This window comes from Dendrobates tinctorius, unplaced genomic scaffold (assembly GCF_039654945.1).
Source record: "Dendrobates tinctorius isolate UK_male_01 unplaced genomic scaffold, ASM3965494v1 ptg000186l, whole genome shotgun sequence".
Taxonomy (NCBI): Eukaryota; Metazoa; Chordata; class Amphibia; order Anura; family Dendrobatidae; genus Dendrobates; species Dendrobates tinctorius.
In genome coordinates, this window is record NW_027361853.1 from 2,299,253 (window position 1) to 2,313,760 (window position 14,508).

The window sequence follows — 14,508 nt, forward strand, 5'->3', positions numbered from 1 at the left end:
TTCTTTAATGTCCTTGTGGACCATTCACTGTGGAAGCATTATATAGAGCTTTATGCTTATTTACATTACTGTTAGAAGAACATGCTTATATATAATATACATCAATTTTATAAGGACAGAAAAAGAAATAATTACATTTCTACCTTTCCATTTAGCATAATTGTATACATGAGGTACAAGAACATGTGACCTATTGCAAAAAAATAACTGTATACAATTGTATATAGATATATTCATCAGTGACAGGTCTACAGGTAAATGCTTGTGAAAGGCAGGGAAAGGATACAGTATGTGGCAATGACTTTTAAGTTTTTCAACACTGCTTTACATGTGTATGTCTGATATATGCATGATGGGCATACATGAATCTATGCATAAGTGATGCATGCATCATGTATGCGAATGATGTGAATTCATGCATAAATTTACTTGCACATGCATATAGACTGCTGACATGGATTAATGGGATAAACATAATAGTCTGAGACGATCCTGGCTGTATTACGATACAATATAACCCTATTATGCCTTTCTGTACTGTCAAAATAGTATGCAGGTTATGTATCATAAATGTAAAATTGTAAATTCTGCTAAACAAGGCCTCTGTACTCTTTTATCTTGTAATTGGTTCTTTGCATTTATGTAAAGTGCAATGTTAAAGCGTACCTCAGCATGTAGTGTAATATTTTAGCCCCCCCCAAAAAGAAAGAAATGTTAGTCTTAAATTTCACGCTCTATTGCTAGGAAAAGACTTGAAGAACTGCAGTCATTGACTCCCCACTGAGAAACTGAATATCTTAACCAAACGGGGAATTTGAAGCTGTCTGTAAAAGGAACTTGTTAATTTATAAAGACCTGTGATCACAGCAGCATCTGCACTGATTCAAGCAGGCAGTCACTGCAGTGTTAGAGTGAAGGGGGTGGCAAGTGTAATGTATGCTAGCAGGCTTGGAGCAATAGGCACTATAAGTCTATAATTTCCACCTAATTTCCTTAGCAGAAAAACCACAGCTGATCTGTTGCAGAAAAGGTGCGCATTGGCTGCACATTTCATCCTTTGCAATGCGAGGAGTGAACACTTGCATTAATGCCTGTAGCATAAATTGACCTGCTGCAAATTACATATGCTTAGCGCAGGTCAATATACGCTGCAGATTTTCTCTACAACATGTGAGTGAGGTTTTGAAAAATCTTACGGTCCATTTACACTGCACAATTATCATGAATAAGCGTTTTCAGGAATGCTTGTTCACAATAATTGGGCAATCTTAACAGGTTGACGATCCCCCCACGAACTGGCAATATGCTTGTTCATTGGGCGAAATGATATTTTGGGCTGCACAAAAGATGCATTGTACTTGGCAGCACATTGTTTTGGGTAAACAGGATCTTAGTGTGCATCTGAAGCTGGGTCGACATCTGTAAACGGACTACTGTACGATCATCGACCAGCAAGCATATTACCGGATGGCAGTCGTTTAACAATGCACATCACACCTCAATTGTTAATAATTAGTGATTAGCGCAAGTGCTTGTTACTCAAGTTTGCCTAGGGTGCTCAGGTATGCACAGAGTGTCGCGATTGCTCCAGTAACATGAAGAATTCCCGTGGCCTCATGTTTTGTGGCTGTTAGCCACAAAAAATGCAGGGATTGCCCTTGTTTGTCAGGCAATCCCTGCATGTTTTGTGGCTAACAGCCACAAAACATGAGGCCACGGGAATTCATCATGTTACTGGAGCAATCGCGACACTCTGTGCATACCTGAGCACCTAACAGCCACGATACATGTGGACGCGGAGACTCAAACATGTCACTTAAGCAACTGTTATACTCCGTGCATACCCAAGCACCCTCGGCAAACTCGAGTAACAAGCACTTGAACTCATCACTAATAATAATGGTACTGTTAAATTAAAAAATATTTCACCAAATAGATATAATTCTGTGGAGCAGTATACACTACATACGAAAGGCTTCACCGATATATACTAATTAAAAATAGGTATTCATTAAAAGACCAATGAAAGACCATGAAAAGAAAAATATTGAAAAACACACATATAACCAAAAAGGGTTCTACCCTATTAGGATAGGAGATAAAGGTACTATAATGAATATTGCCATAAAATATAACCTCTTAGGACATGTTCAGTATTTGGTCAGTATTTTATATCATTATTTATAAGCATAAACCAGGAGTGGGTGATAAATACAGAAGAGGTGACGTGTTTCTATTATACTTTTCCTCTGATTGTTCCACTCCTAATTTTGGCTTACAAATACCAATATAAAATACTGACCAAATACTCAGTGTGTGAATGTGGCCTTCAAGTTATTAAAATAGGAATAGTGACAACATATAAGAAGCATGGTTGCATGAGGGGTATAACACCAATACATGGCTAGTATTGCCCTATTATGCCCCATTATGCCCTAAAAATCCCTATTCTCATAGGAAATGTTCTGTAATGGATAACTGAGAACATTGATACATCACGTTGCTAAATTGTATGGAATCCATAGATGACCCAGGCTTTGACATACTGTCCTCTTGTTTATTAATGGAACCCCTGATATTCACTCCTGTTGAACCTTCAAAAGAGGAAACGCGTTGAGTGAAAGTGTATTAATCTCAGATAAGTCATATGAACTTTAGGTTTATATGCCTTTTATGTACATTTATCCTCTAATATGTTTTGTGAGAATCACTTTCTTGTCACGATATATCCCCCTTATTCGTACTTATATATGGAAACAGGACTATAACGAGAGTGGTGGAACCACTGTGCCATTGTCTGAGGAGAGCCTGCAGGAGTGTGACTAGGTGAGCACCTATCTTTTCACTAGACCCCGTGATTGTGGGGTTAGGATTGGCACCCGATGAACACCAGGTGCTACTCCAGGAAAGACCACAGACACACAGCAACTGACCCCCAAGAGACTTGTAGCTGGAACGACCCAGAAGGAGAGGACAGCTAATACTCACAGGCGTGGACTGGTGCAGCTGGCACTACAGATTGGCACTGCAAGTGCAGGCCAGTCCGACTGATATACAGACTGGCACAGCAGGTGCAGGCGGGTCCGGTTGTTATGCAGACTGGAACTGCTGGTTCAGGCGGATCCAGCTGTATTACAGACCAACAAAGCAAGTACTAGTAAGGAGGCTAGGGACGGACAGGCACTAGCGGGTCTGGGGAACCTGAGAATTATCAAGCGTGTTTGGGAACAGACTAACAATGTTGCACAGGCACCTTCATGTAGGTGGAGGTACCTTAAATAATAAGTGTCTCCCAGCCGTTGGCTGGAGACACTTTAGGATCGCGGTTGCAGCCTCTTGAAAAAGGAGGGAGCTTGCACATGTCCTAAGCACAGGAGCAAGGGATCTGCACATCGTTCACGCATCTCAGGCATCAACAGAAGAGGAGGAGCACGTGGGGCCGCAGCGGTGAGTGAGTCTGCATCCCTACTGGGGAATAGGGGCAGCTGCAGTGATGATGGCGCTATAAATACCTTAGCCTTATAGGGTCAAGTAGGGCACATTAGGACCAGTCCTCATTGAGCAGGGTCCCATTTGCATTAATAGGTGCCAACCTCTGTGGTCACCCAAGGTCGATAATAAGGTGCAATAGAGATTTTTAGGGTATCCTAGCCATATATTCTAGGTATTATACCCCTCATGTAACCTTGCTTGTCATATACTCTCACTATGGCAATATTCATTATATTAGGTGTTGTCTAGTACCTTTATATCCTATCCTGATAAGGAAGAACCCTTTCTGGTTGTGTGTGTCTTTCAATATTTTTCTTTTCATTGATCATTTAATGAATATCTAATAAAATACTGTAATATTCAGCATTTTTCCTAACCAACAATCGAAAATCCACTGTATATTTGATGCAAGTGAATATATCTTCAGCATGACTTGTAACATGGCAGAAAATAAAACATCCAGTTAGTGAATTAGGAAGGATGGGTTTAAAAGGAGAGGCCACACATTGGTACTAATCATAAGGATCTAAAAACACTAAAGGATTTACCCCCCCTTCCACCCCGGAGGTACGCTTTAAGCCAATAATATTGTAAAACAAATGGATTGTGCCAACATGTGACGTAGGTACAGCACACATGACCCTGCACTAGTGTAGGTACTCTCTTGGCAGTGATTTTTAGGGTAATAGAGGGTTATTCTTCAGTCTGGCTGCCAGTGCTAAGTAATATGCATGTGCAATACATTTTTACGCATTAAATGCTCCTACATTTTTTGCTTACATTGGACAATTCTTATCCTTTACTGTACAATTGTAGGATAAGAATACAGGTTCTTTTAGTCATGTCCAATACCAATTAGGTTCCTTGTTCTATATTTTTTTTTGCTTTAGAATGTCATTTAATATTTTGTGAATTTGTCTTTGTGTTGCTGGCGCTTGAATTAAAAAACCTGTATGCTTTTCTTCAGACACAAAATTAACAATTTCTTCCTGAGCTCCTACCAACGTATTTGGCTGGAAAAAGTACATGAGAACTCAGACTATGACAGTCTAATACTCGTGTTAACGGTAATGTAACTTGTGGCTACACCCGTCTTTGTGCACACAAGTACTCCACCCCAGCCATGATGTGATGTTTTCATTGGTTTGTGCAATTTTGCCGAGAGATTCTGATTGGTCGGATTTCTAGCTCCCAACATCTCTTGGGAATGGAAGAGGGAGTAAACAAAGGTTATAATAATTTTCAGATATAAAATAAATAACACATAACATAAAATTGATAGATGTAGTGACGTAGAAGAAGAAAATAGAATCAACTATTTCTTGAGCTGAAAGTAGCTCTGACCAATCAGGAGATCCCAAATTGTACAAGAATCCAAACCCTACTAATCATGAGTCACCTGAACATTTATATTTTATGTTCTTTTGTACCCCTCTTGATCCCACTTTCACCCCCTGCCAGGCACCGTTCTATTAACCTCTTCCTCCATGGTTATCTGAAATTTTGGATAGAAACAGAGGAAAATTCCTTTGAGGAGAAACTAATTCAAGATTTGGCTGTAAGTACGGGCTTAGACGGAGTTTGGCTTAAAGCGCAAATTAAATAATTACTACAGCTTACTGATTCTGAAAAGAATTTTGGGTGCATCTTACACAGCTTTTAAACAGAGCCTATCCTTAAAAATATGTTCTAGTGATGTCTGTCTACCATGACAAATAACCCTGATTAATTGAATTAGCCATTCTATATCCTACGTTAAGTGATATTTCTGATGTCGTTTAGCCAATTTTCGGATTCGCACTTTGTTTTTTTCCATGCCATCTTCCAAGAGCCATATTATTTTTTTATTTTTCATAAACATAGCTATGGATGAAGCCTTGTTTTTTTGCAGGACGAGTTTTAGGCTATGTACCCACATATGCAGAAAATTCCTGACTAAAAACCGGACTCCTTCCCAGGTAAAACGCGTTTTTCACGCGTTTTTTGCGCATTTTTGATGCGTTTTTCCGGAGCATCCCCAGTCTCATAGAATATAGTTGGAAATGCGTTTTTTACCACAAAATTAATGAACATGCTGCGTTTTTTTACCGCAATGTGTTTTTTATGCAGAAAAAACCGCATCATGTGCACAAAAATTGCAGAATGCATTATAAGAATGGGATGCTTAATGTATGCGTTTTTTAAGCGTTTTTGCATGGAAAAAACACTTAAAAAACGCGAAAAAAATGCTTATGTGGGCACACAGCCTTAAAGTGAATCATTCATTTTACCATACAATGTACTGAAAAAAGGGTAAAAATTTGTGTGCCATGTGCTTTGGGATATTTTTTTAATGGCGTTCATTGTATGTTAAAAATGATTGGACAGCATGGTTCTCCAGGTCACTATAACAGTGATACCAAACTTGCACAGAAGAAGGGTAAAAGACAGTAACTCAAATTTTTACATTCTTTTACTTTTTTTAAAATATTTTTTAAAACCTTTTTTCATTGTTTTTTTTTTTTTCATTTTAGCCCCTTTTAGAGAACTTAATTCTGCTATCATTCCATCGATTATGGTATATATTGCAGTAGTCAAATCTCTAGCTGATCTTCACAGGACTACTAATATGGCATTGATTGAGGCCTTCCGCAGGCCCCTAGCTGCTGTGATAACCCATTATTCCCTTGTCATCCAATCCGGGGTGCCAATGTGAGTTGGTGCGCACAATCGCCGGCGAGCATTCCATATAAACTTTGTTGTCAGAAATTGAGAGCGGCATTTAAATGGTTAACATTTGTGGACAGAGCTCAGCTCTGCTTTTAAACACAGATGCTTGCTATGTAATATAGCCAGCATCTATCATGTGTGGATTTAAGAGGTTAAAATCATTGCAAAATGTATATCTTAGAACTGCTGGAAAACTATTTAAAACATATAGGAATAGGGTGCGTAATTATCTTCATTATTCATTTTCGAAGGAACTTTTCCATTCATCATTGCTGGATACGGTGACCTTCTGTTTTACTTGGATTGAATGGAACATGTTCAGTGACATGTAAAAGTTCCTTTTGATAATTTTTAAAATGTAATATTTAAAAGATGAATAAATATATATACATTTCATCTTCAACTTGCTTAACTGTTCACAATAGCAGTAATTTTGACCAGGGGTGCCCAAACTTTTACATGCCACTGTAGCTTTAGTCTAGTCTGTTACACATTATTGTAATAAAATTGGAATGCATATAGAATAGTGACAAATAAAGACCAACATTTTCATAAGCCACAAGTGGCATAAAAAAAATTGACAGGCAGTCTGGTATATGTTGACCATTTAGTCATCTTAGATTTAACATGCCATACTATATTATTACTGGATCTGGAATTTTTAGTGGTGGTCTTGATATTCCAATAATTTTGTATCAATTGGCAATCATTGACTATTTTGTGCTATTGACCCTGTTAAGATGCTTCAAACCAGGGGCAGACATGCTGCCGGTGCACCTGCATCGGTGCCCGAATGTGGAGGGGGCCCTTGAAGACAGGGCCATACTGCCCATGGCATCAGAGTTTGCAGCCGCTATGGGGCCACGGAGTCATTAATATGGGCGGGAGTGAGAGGGGCCCAGTGTCATGCAGTAGCGGGACCCTCTCACTCCCTTCCGTAATCATGCGACTACCCAGAGCCGGGAACAGAGCGGAGCGCTGAGTGCAGAAGTTCAAAAAGGGGGCATGTCATGCAGGGAGAGATGCTGACCAATGAACGCTTTCACCTTCAGACTGCATGGCGCGTCCCAGTGGTGAGTATTCACCTGTAGTCAGGGGCCCTGACTCACACAGCACACAGGGGACAACAGTGGAGGAAGAGCAGAACTTACTATGTGTTTTCTGCTCTCTCCACTGTTCCATTCCCAGCAGCATCTACCCACAGAGAAGAGATCGGAGAGGAGGCTCACTACATGGGACAGCATGGCCGCAAAAGGGGGCTGATATCAGTCCTCTCTGCTGTGTCCTCATCCCCCAAAGTAGGTTCTGCAGCCCTCTTCAGCTGATCTCTGAACTATGAGGCCGACCTCCTCCATGGCTCATCTGATCACCTGTTGTCATAGATTTGTATGTGTGTGCTTGTATATGTATATATGTGTGTATGTATGGACAGTATATGTATATGTGTGTATTTATGTGTGTGTATCTATCTGTGTATCTGTGTGTATGGTATATGTATGTACAGTATATGTGTTTGTATGTATGTACAGTATATGTGTGTGTATGTACATATAGTGTATTTCTATGTGCTGTATGTATGTACGGTATATTTGTATGTATGTGTATACGGTCTGTGTGTATGGTATGTGTTACTATATGTACAGTATATAAGTGTGTGTATATTTGTATACAGTATACGTATGTGTATCTGTGGGTGTATGTGTTATGTACGGTATGTGTGTATGTATGGTATATATGTGTGTATCTGTGTGTGTACATACGGTATATGTATGTATGATGTATGTGTGATCCATCAGATCCTGGATAACTTCCTGATCACTGGGCATTCAACCACTGGACCCCCCAAAGATTCTGAGAACAGGACTCTGCAGTCTCATCCTAGATGGAGCAGAGTTGTGCATGTATGGCCTCTGCTCTATTTATTATCTATAGAGCTGCTGAGCGCTGCGCTCGGCTATTTTCATCAGTTCCATACACAATGAATAGAGCAGACACCAGATGGCACAGATACCAGACACAAATGTAATATAATATATACATGGTCGGGCTCTGCTGGTTCCAGCAGCTATCACATAACCATGAGGATGCACTTTGCACACTTGCTAGTATGTGCCAACTAGAGTATCAGCCGCGTCTGTAGTGTTCTATTCACCGACACAGCGGACACTAGTTGTCACTTGATTGCAAGAATGACTGCGCTGGAACCAGCAGAACCGAATGCTAACGGATGTATATATTTATTACACACACACATTCAGTATATATATCTCCATCTCAGTGAAAAAATATAAATTAATATATTTTTAAGAGGTGTGGGGAGGCCCAAATAGAACTTTTTCTATGGGGTCCTGTGATTGCTATGTACGCCCCTGCTTGTAGGTCAGTGATAATCAGGGCAATTTGGCTTGTTTCTCAGACCCTGAGGCTCCGGGGGTCCCATGGCCAGATTGCCCTCATCATAAGCAGAATACCGGGCAGGGAGGGGGGCGTGGACACATATCTTGCACAGGGGCGCACCATGCTATCAGTGTCCGCCCCTGCTTCAAACCTAGCCCCTGCTCAGGGTGTGTAATGGCTGTGTCTGACTGTGCAGACACAGATGTTACACAGTACACAGCAGGGACACATTCAGTGGCGGATTATAATGAGGTCAATTTGGGCAGTTGCCCCGGGCCCAGTGGGGTTAAGGGGCCCACAGCCTAGGCCAGTAAATTGCCCCATTATAATCCGCCACCGCGCAGGGCCGGGCAGGCGGGGCTTCAGCCCCGGGGCCCCCACCACAAGAGCTTCTAAGGGGGCCCCCACCACATTCCTGCTGGCTGCTGCAATGGCACTCCATATTCTCCCCACCTAAAAGTCAGTGACTGTGGGGGCGGCATTATGTGCTCTGCTACCAGCAGCATCTACAAGTAGCGTGAACACTGATGCAGCTGGTAGCGTGCAAAGGCTTGTGATGAGCTCACAGGAGGTAAGGTGTCAGGGCCCCCGATCATGTGACCCCTGTCTCCTCATCAGGTTCTGTGCGCACAGCACAGAGCACTGAGAGCAGCCATGTATGTGGAGTGCGGCTCTGCGGGTGGAGGTCAGTGCCGGAGGCTCCATTATTCTCTATGTGGAGTGCGGCTCTGCGGGTGGAGGTCAGTGCCGGAGGCTCCATTATTCTCTATGTGGAGTGCGGCTCTGCGGGTGGAGGTCGGTGCTGGAGGCCCCATTATTCTCTATGTGGAGTGCGGCTCTGCGGGTGGAGGTCGGTGCTGGAGGCTCCATTATTCTCTATGTGGAGTGCGGCTCTGCGGGTGGAGGTCGGTGCTGGAGGCTCCATTATTCTCTATGTGGAGTGCGGCTCTGCGGGTGGAGGTCAGTGCTGGTGGCTCCATTATTCTCTATGTGGAGTGCGGCTCTGCGGGTGGAGGTCGGATCTGGAGGCTCCATTATTCTCTATGTGGAGTGCGGCTCTGCGGGTGGAGGTCGGTGCTGGAGGCTCCATTATTCTCTATGTGGAGTGCGGCTCTGCGGGTGGAGGTCGGTGCTGGAGGCCCCATTATTCTCTATGTGGAGTGCGGCTCTGCGGGTGGAGGTCGGTGCTGGAGGCTCCATTATTCTCTATGTGGAGTGCGGCTCTGCGGGTGGAGGTCGGTGCTGGAGGCTCCATTATTCTCTATGTGGAGTGCGGCTCTGCGGGTGGAGGTCGGTGCTGGAGGCTCCATTATTCTCTATGTGGAGTGCGGCTCTGCGGGTGGAGGTCGGTGCTGGAGGCTCCATTATTCTCTATGTGGAGTGCGGCTCTGCGGGTGGAGGTCAGTGCTGGTGGCTCCATTATTCTCTATGTGGAGTGTGGCTCTGCGGGTGGAGGTCGGTGCTGGAGGCCCCATTATCCTCTATGTGGAGTGCGGCTCTGCGGGTGGAGGTCGGTGCTGGTGGCTCCATTATTCTCTATGTGGAGTGCGGCTCTGCGGGTGGAGGTCGGTGCTGGAGGCTCCATTATTCTCTATGTGGAGTGCGGCTCTGCGGGTGGAGGTCGGATCTGGAGGCTCCATTATTCTCTATGTGGAGTGCGGCTCTGCGGGTGGAGGTCGGTGCTGGAGGCTCCATTATTCTCTATGTGGAGTGCGGCTCTGCGGGTGGAGGTCGGTGCTGGAGGCCCCATTATTCTCTATGTGGAGTGCGGCTCTGCGGGTGGAGGTCGGTGCTGGAGGCTCCATTATTCTCTATGTGGAGTGCGGCTCTGCGGGTGGAGGTCAGTGCTGGAGGCTCCATTATTCTCTATGTGGAGTGCGGCTCTGCGGGTGGAGGTCGGTGCTGGAGGCTCCATTATTCTCTATGTGGAGTGCGGCTCTGCGGGTGGAGGTCGGTGCTGGAGGCTCCATTATTCTCTATGTGGAGTGCGGCTCTGCGGGTGGAGGTCAGTGCTGGTGGCTCCATTATTCTCTATGTGGAGTGTGGCTCTGCGGGTGGAGGTCGGTGCTGGAGGCCCCATTATCCTCTATGTGGAGTGCGGCTCTGCGGGTGTAGGTCGGATCTGGAGGCTCCATTATTCTCTATGTGGAGTGCGGCTCTGCGGGTGGAGGTCGGTGCTGGAGGCTCCATTATTCTCTATGTGGAGTGCGGCTCTGCGGGTGGAGGTCGGTGCTGGAGGCCCCATTATTCTCTATGTGGAGTGCGGCTCTGCGGGTGGAGGTCGGTGCTGGAGGCTCCATTATTCTCTATGTAGAGTGTGGCTCTGCGATTCGTGACCCCCGTCACGTGACGAGGGGGGCCCACAGAGTCTGAACTGCCCCGGGCCCTGGCTACCCTTAATCCACCCCTGGACACATTTATAAGATTATCTCAGCACAGGAACATTCTTTTTTACACATCCAATTGTGGAACTTATTATTATTCCAAGATCTATTGATAAAAATGTGGTTTGTTCGTGGGACAAGCCTTCTAAGTAATTATCTTCTCTAAGCTACAAAAATTGCTAATTACAAAACCCTAGACCACTAGTGTTATAGGCATTACCTCCTTGCACACTGTACACCACTGAGGATGTTGATTATTATACAGTCACTTCTTTGGTCCAGGGAGTAGTTCATCAGAGGTATTAGCATTAACCTCTTGTGAACAATACACAGTCATGCATATTGCTATAACCCTTTCACATTCATAGACAATCAATGAACACCGCTTTAGAATAAAGCCAAGATGTACTCCAGGAGATTAATGTAAATTGCTAATTTTCTTGCTGCTGCAAACCTAATGTTTCTGTCCCTACTAATAGGCTGATATAATAACACTGGCAGTGACTGCACATGTGATTTCTATCACACAACATTCTTACGCAAGGCCTTAGTAATGATTGTGCAGACTTCTGAATTATTATACTCATTTGAATTAGAGTACAGGTCCATCACATTTTTGTTTGGAATAATGTAATTAGATGTTCAGTGATATATCACATTAATGCCGTCATGTACAGAAAAAGGCTAAATGGAAAAGTCAGCTAGGTGAACAACAGGCATGAACGTACATAATTTATATGGTTGACCCTTATTGTTCTTTTTATATAGATAGATGTTGCCCTGCTATGGGAATGCAGAAATCAGAATAATCACTACTGCAAAGCAAGCTATGTGCAATATTAGTAACTATAAATCTTTACTACAACATTTTGCAATAATGAAATTGTGCTGTAAGGTAAAAATAACAAATATTTTATCCGTAAATAGAATAGCTATGTATTGTTTTTCATGTTTATGTATACACTTCCCCAGAGGTGTATTTAGGCTTCCTGGCACCTGGGGCAAGAATTCAGTTTGCCCCCAACACACATGCGATTTGCACACTTAGTCATGTACCGACGAGCTGGTCTCCCTAAGGCTATGTGCACACGTAGTTTGGAGAGCTGCGGATTTGTAAAAATCCGCAGGTAAATCCGCAGATCAAAAGTTCTGCGGTTTACCTGCGGATTAGCCTGCGGTTTCACACTTCATAATGGATAAGGTGTGAAACTGCAGCGGAATCCGCACAAAGAATTGACATGCTGCGGATTGTAACCCGCAGCAAATCCGCAGCATGCGCACAGCGTTTTTGGTTTGACCATTGAAAACAATGGTACTGTACAATGCAGCAGAAACTGCTGCGGACCCGCAGGGCCAGAAACGCTGTGGATCCGCAGCAGAATCTGCACCGTGTGCACATAGCCTAATGCTCTCAATGTTCAGTGAAAAACTGAGAGAAGCAGGAAGAGAAGCTCGTTGTCACAGGACCATAAGTATGAAAACCGCATATGAGTGAAGTGTCTGTGTGATGACTACTGGAACCTGCCGAGCTGAATCCTGACATTGCAGCTTCTGAATTCTCACACCAAATGCACTGCACACATTTAGGATTCTCCCGTACTGGTGGCAAGAGTACACGGTCATGTCAGCACAAGCATGTGATTTATATACTTCTGGTCACATTCCGACTAGACGTGCCCGGCCTTGCTCCAATCGTTTTCATTGAGTGAGGCCACGCATGTCTAGTCAGCGTGTGACTGCATGTATGTAAATCGCCAGCACGTGAGAAACCTAACAGCGTTCAGTGAGCACTGTAAGAATTCAGAAGTCTGCAGTCACATAGAATGTCTGCAGACTCAGCACAAACCTGGACAACCCCTTTAATGTTCCTAGCATAAATAAAAACATGAGAATAAGTCAGTATCACAAATAATATTTACATCCAGGTACCTTATAGATGTTGTCGTCTCGAGTCGTCTCCTTCTTTTCTTCATCTTGTCCAGACCCCATGATGAGTTTTCTCATCCACAGCCGTCTCTGCAGACTTCCATCTTCTCCGGTCTTCTGCACCAGTTCTCCACATGATGCCCTTAAAGATAGAAGTGTCATTATAATGCTCCTAAATAAAAATATCTGCCCCACACTGAGCCCCTGAATCAATAATTACCCCTCACTATATTGTCTGCACAAAATATGACCCCACGCTGTCCCGCTTAAGGTAAATGCTCTTCACACTGACCTCTCCTTTCCATACTGGACCCCTTTTCACACTGTCCTCTCAAAATGTATCCTGCCTATAGGGCTCAGTCTCTATACTGTACCCTTTCATCACACTCCCCCTCTTTGGTATACTGTCCCCTTCTGGCTGTACCCTAAAGGCCCTGTCACACTAAGCGATATCGCTAGCAATATCGCTATAACGTCACTGGTTTTTGTGATGTTATAGCGATATCGCTAGCGATATCGCTATGTCTGATACTTACCTCCGACCGCTCCCCCGCTGGTTATCGCTGATCGCACGAGAATGTCCTGAACTGTTTCTCGTCGTCAGCTTCATGCTGGGCTTCCTGCTGTGGAGACGAGCGACGAGTGGACGCGGGCGGGAGGACGTCAGGATCGCCTCGTCTGACAGGTAAGTAGCGACCCCCGACCCCTGCTATGTCGCTGGTGAGATCTGCCTGTGTGGCAGCTCACTAGCGACCACTTAGCGATGTACCAGCGATCCTGACCACGTCATATCGCTGGTCGGGATCGCTGGTACATCGCTAAGTGTGACAGTACCTTTACACTGTCCCCCCATGCTATGCCCCCACTACTCTATTCTGTGCTCATTCACTTTTTCCACCATGCTGTCCTCACTTTTTCCCCCCATACTGTCACCTCACACAATTCCCCTCCCTCCTCATACTGTCTCCTCTCACATCCCCTGTTCACCATACTGTCTCCTCATATATTTACCACCTCACTCTCTACTGTCTGCTCACACATAGTCCTGACCCCCCATACTGTGTCCCATTGCTACTCATACTGTGTCCGCATACATTCCCCGTTCGCTTCCTATACTGTCTGCACCCATCCCCCACTCGCCATGCTGTGTCTGCACCCATCCCCCATACTGTTTAATAATACATGCCCTCCATTCCCCCATACTGTTTCCTCGTCCATGCTTCCATTCCCCTGTACTGTTTCCTCATACATGCCCGCCATACTGCTTCTTCATACAATAAATACATGTCCTATATCTCCCCTTTGCTCCTCATTTCATGTCTTCAAATTCCTCCCACATATTAAATCCTTCACCCCCACTCCAAATCTCCCCACACACATTAAATCCTCCCATCCCTACTCCAAATCTTCCCACACACATTAAATCCCCCCATCCCCACTCCAAATCCCCACCCACCGTGAACTTAATCTTCAGTGTCTACAGCTCCACTGGAGCACTTACCACCAATGTGTGCCTCTGCAGAGCGGCGAGTGATGTCAGCAGCGTGATCACATGACCTGACCACGCTGCTGGCGTCGCTCTGACCCGTCGGTCAGAGCT

General features: G+C 44.4%; 1 protein-coding gene across 1 annotated transcript in view; it reads left to right on the forward strand.

Moving 5' to 3' along the window:
• The window catches only part of RYR3 (ryanodine receptor 3), an 869,465-nt gene that overhangs the window by 706,736 nt on the left and 148,221 nt on the right, over nucleotides 1-14,508 (forward strand). Inside the window, exon 75 of the mRNA XM_073552155.1 lies at nucleotides 4,954-5,050. Within this exon, the coding sequence (XP_073408256.1) occupies nucleotides 4,954-5,050 (97 nt within the window). The remainder of the gene's footprint in view (nucleotides 1-4,953; nucleotides 5,051-14,508) is intronic.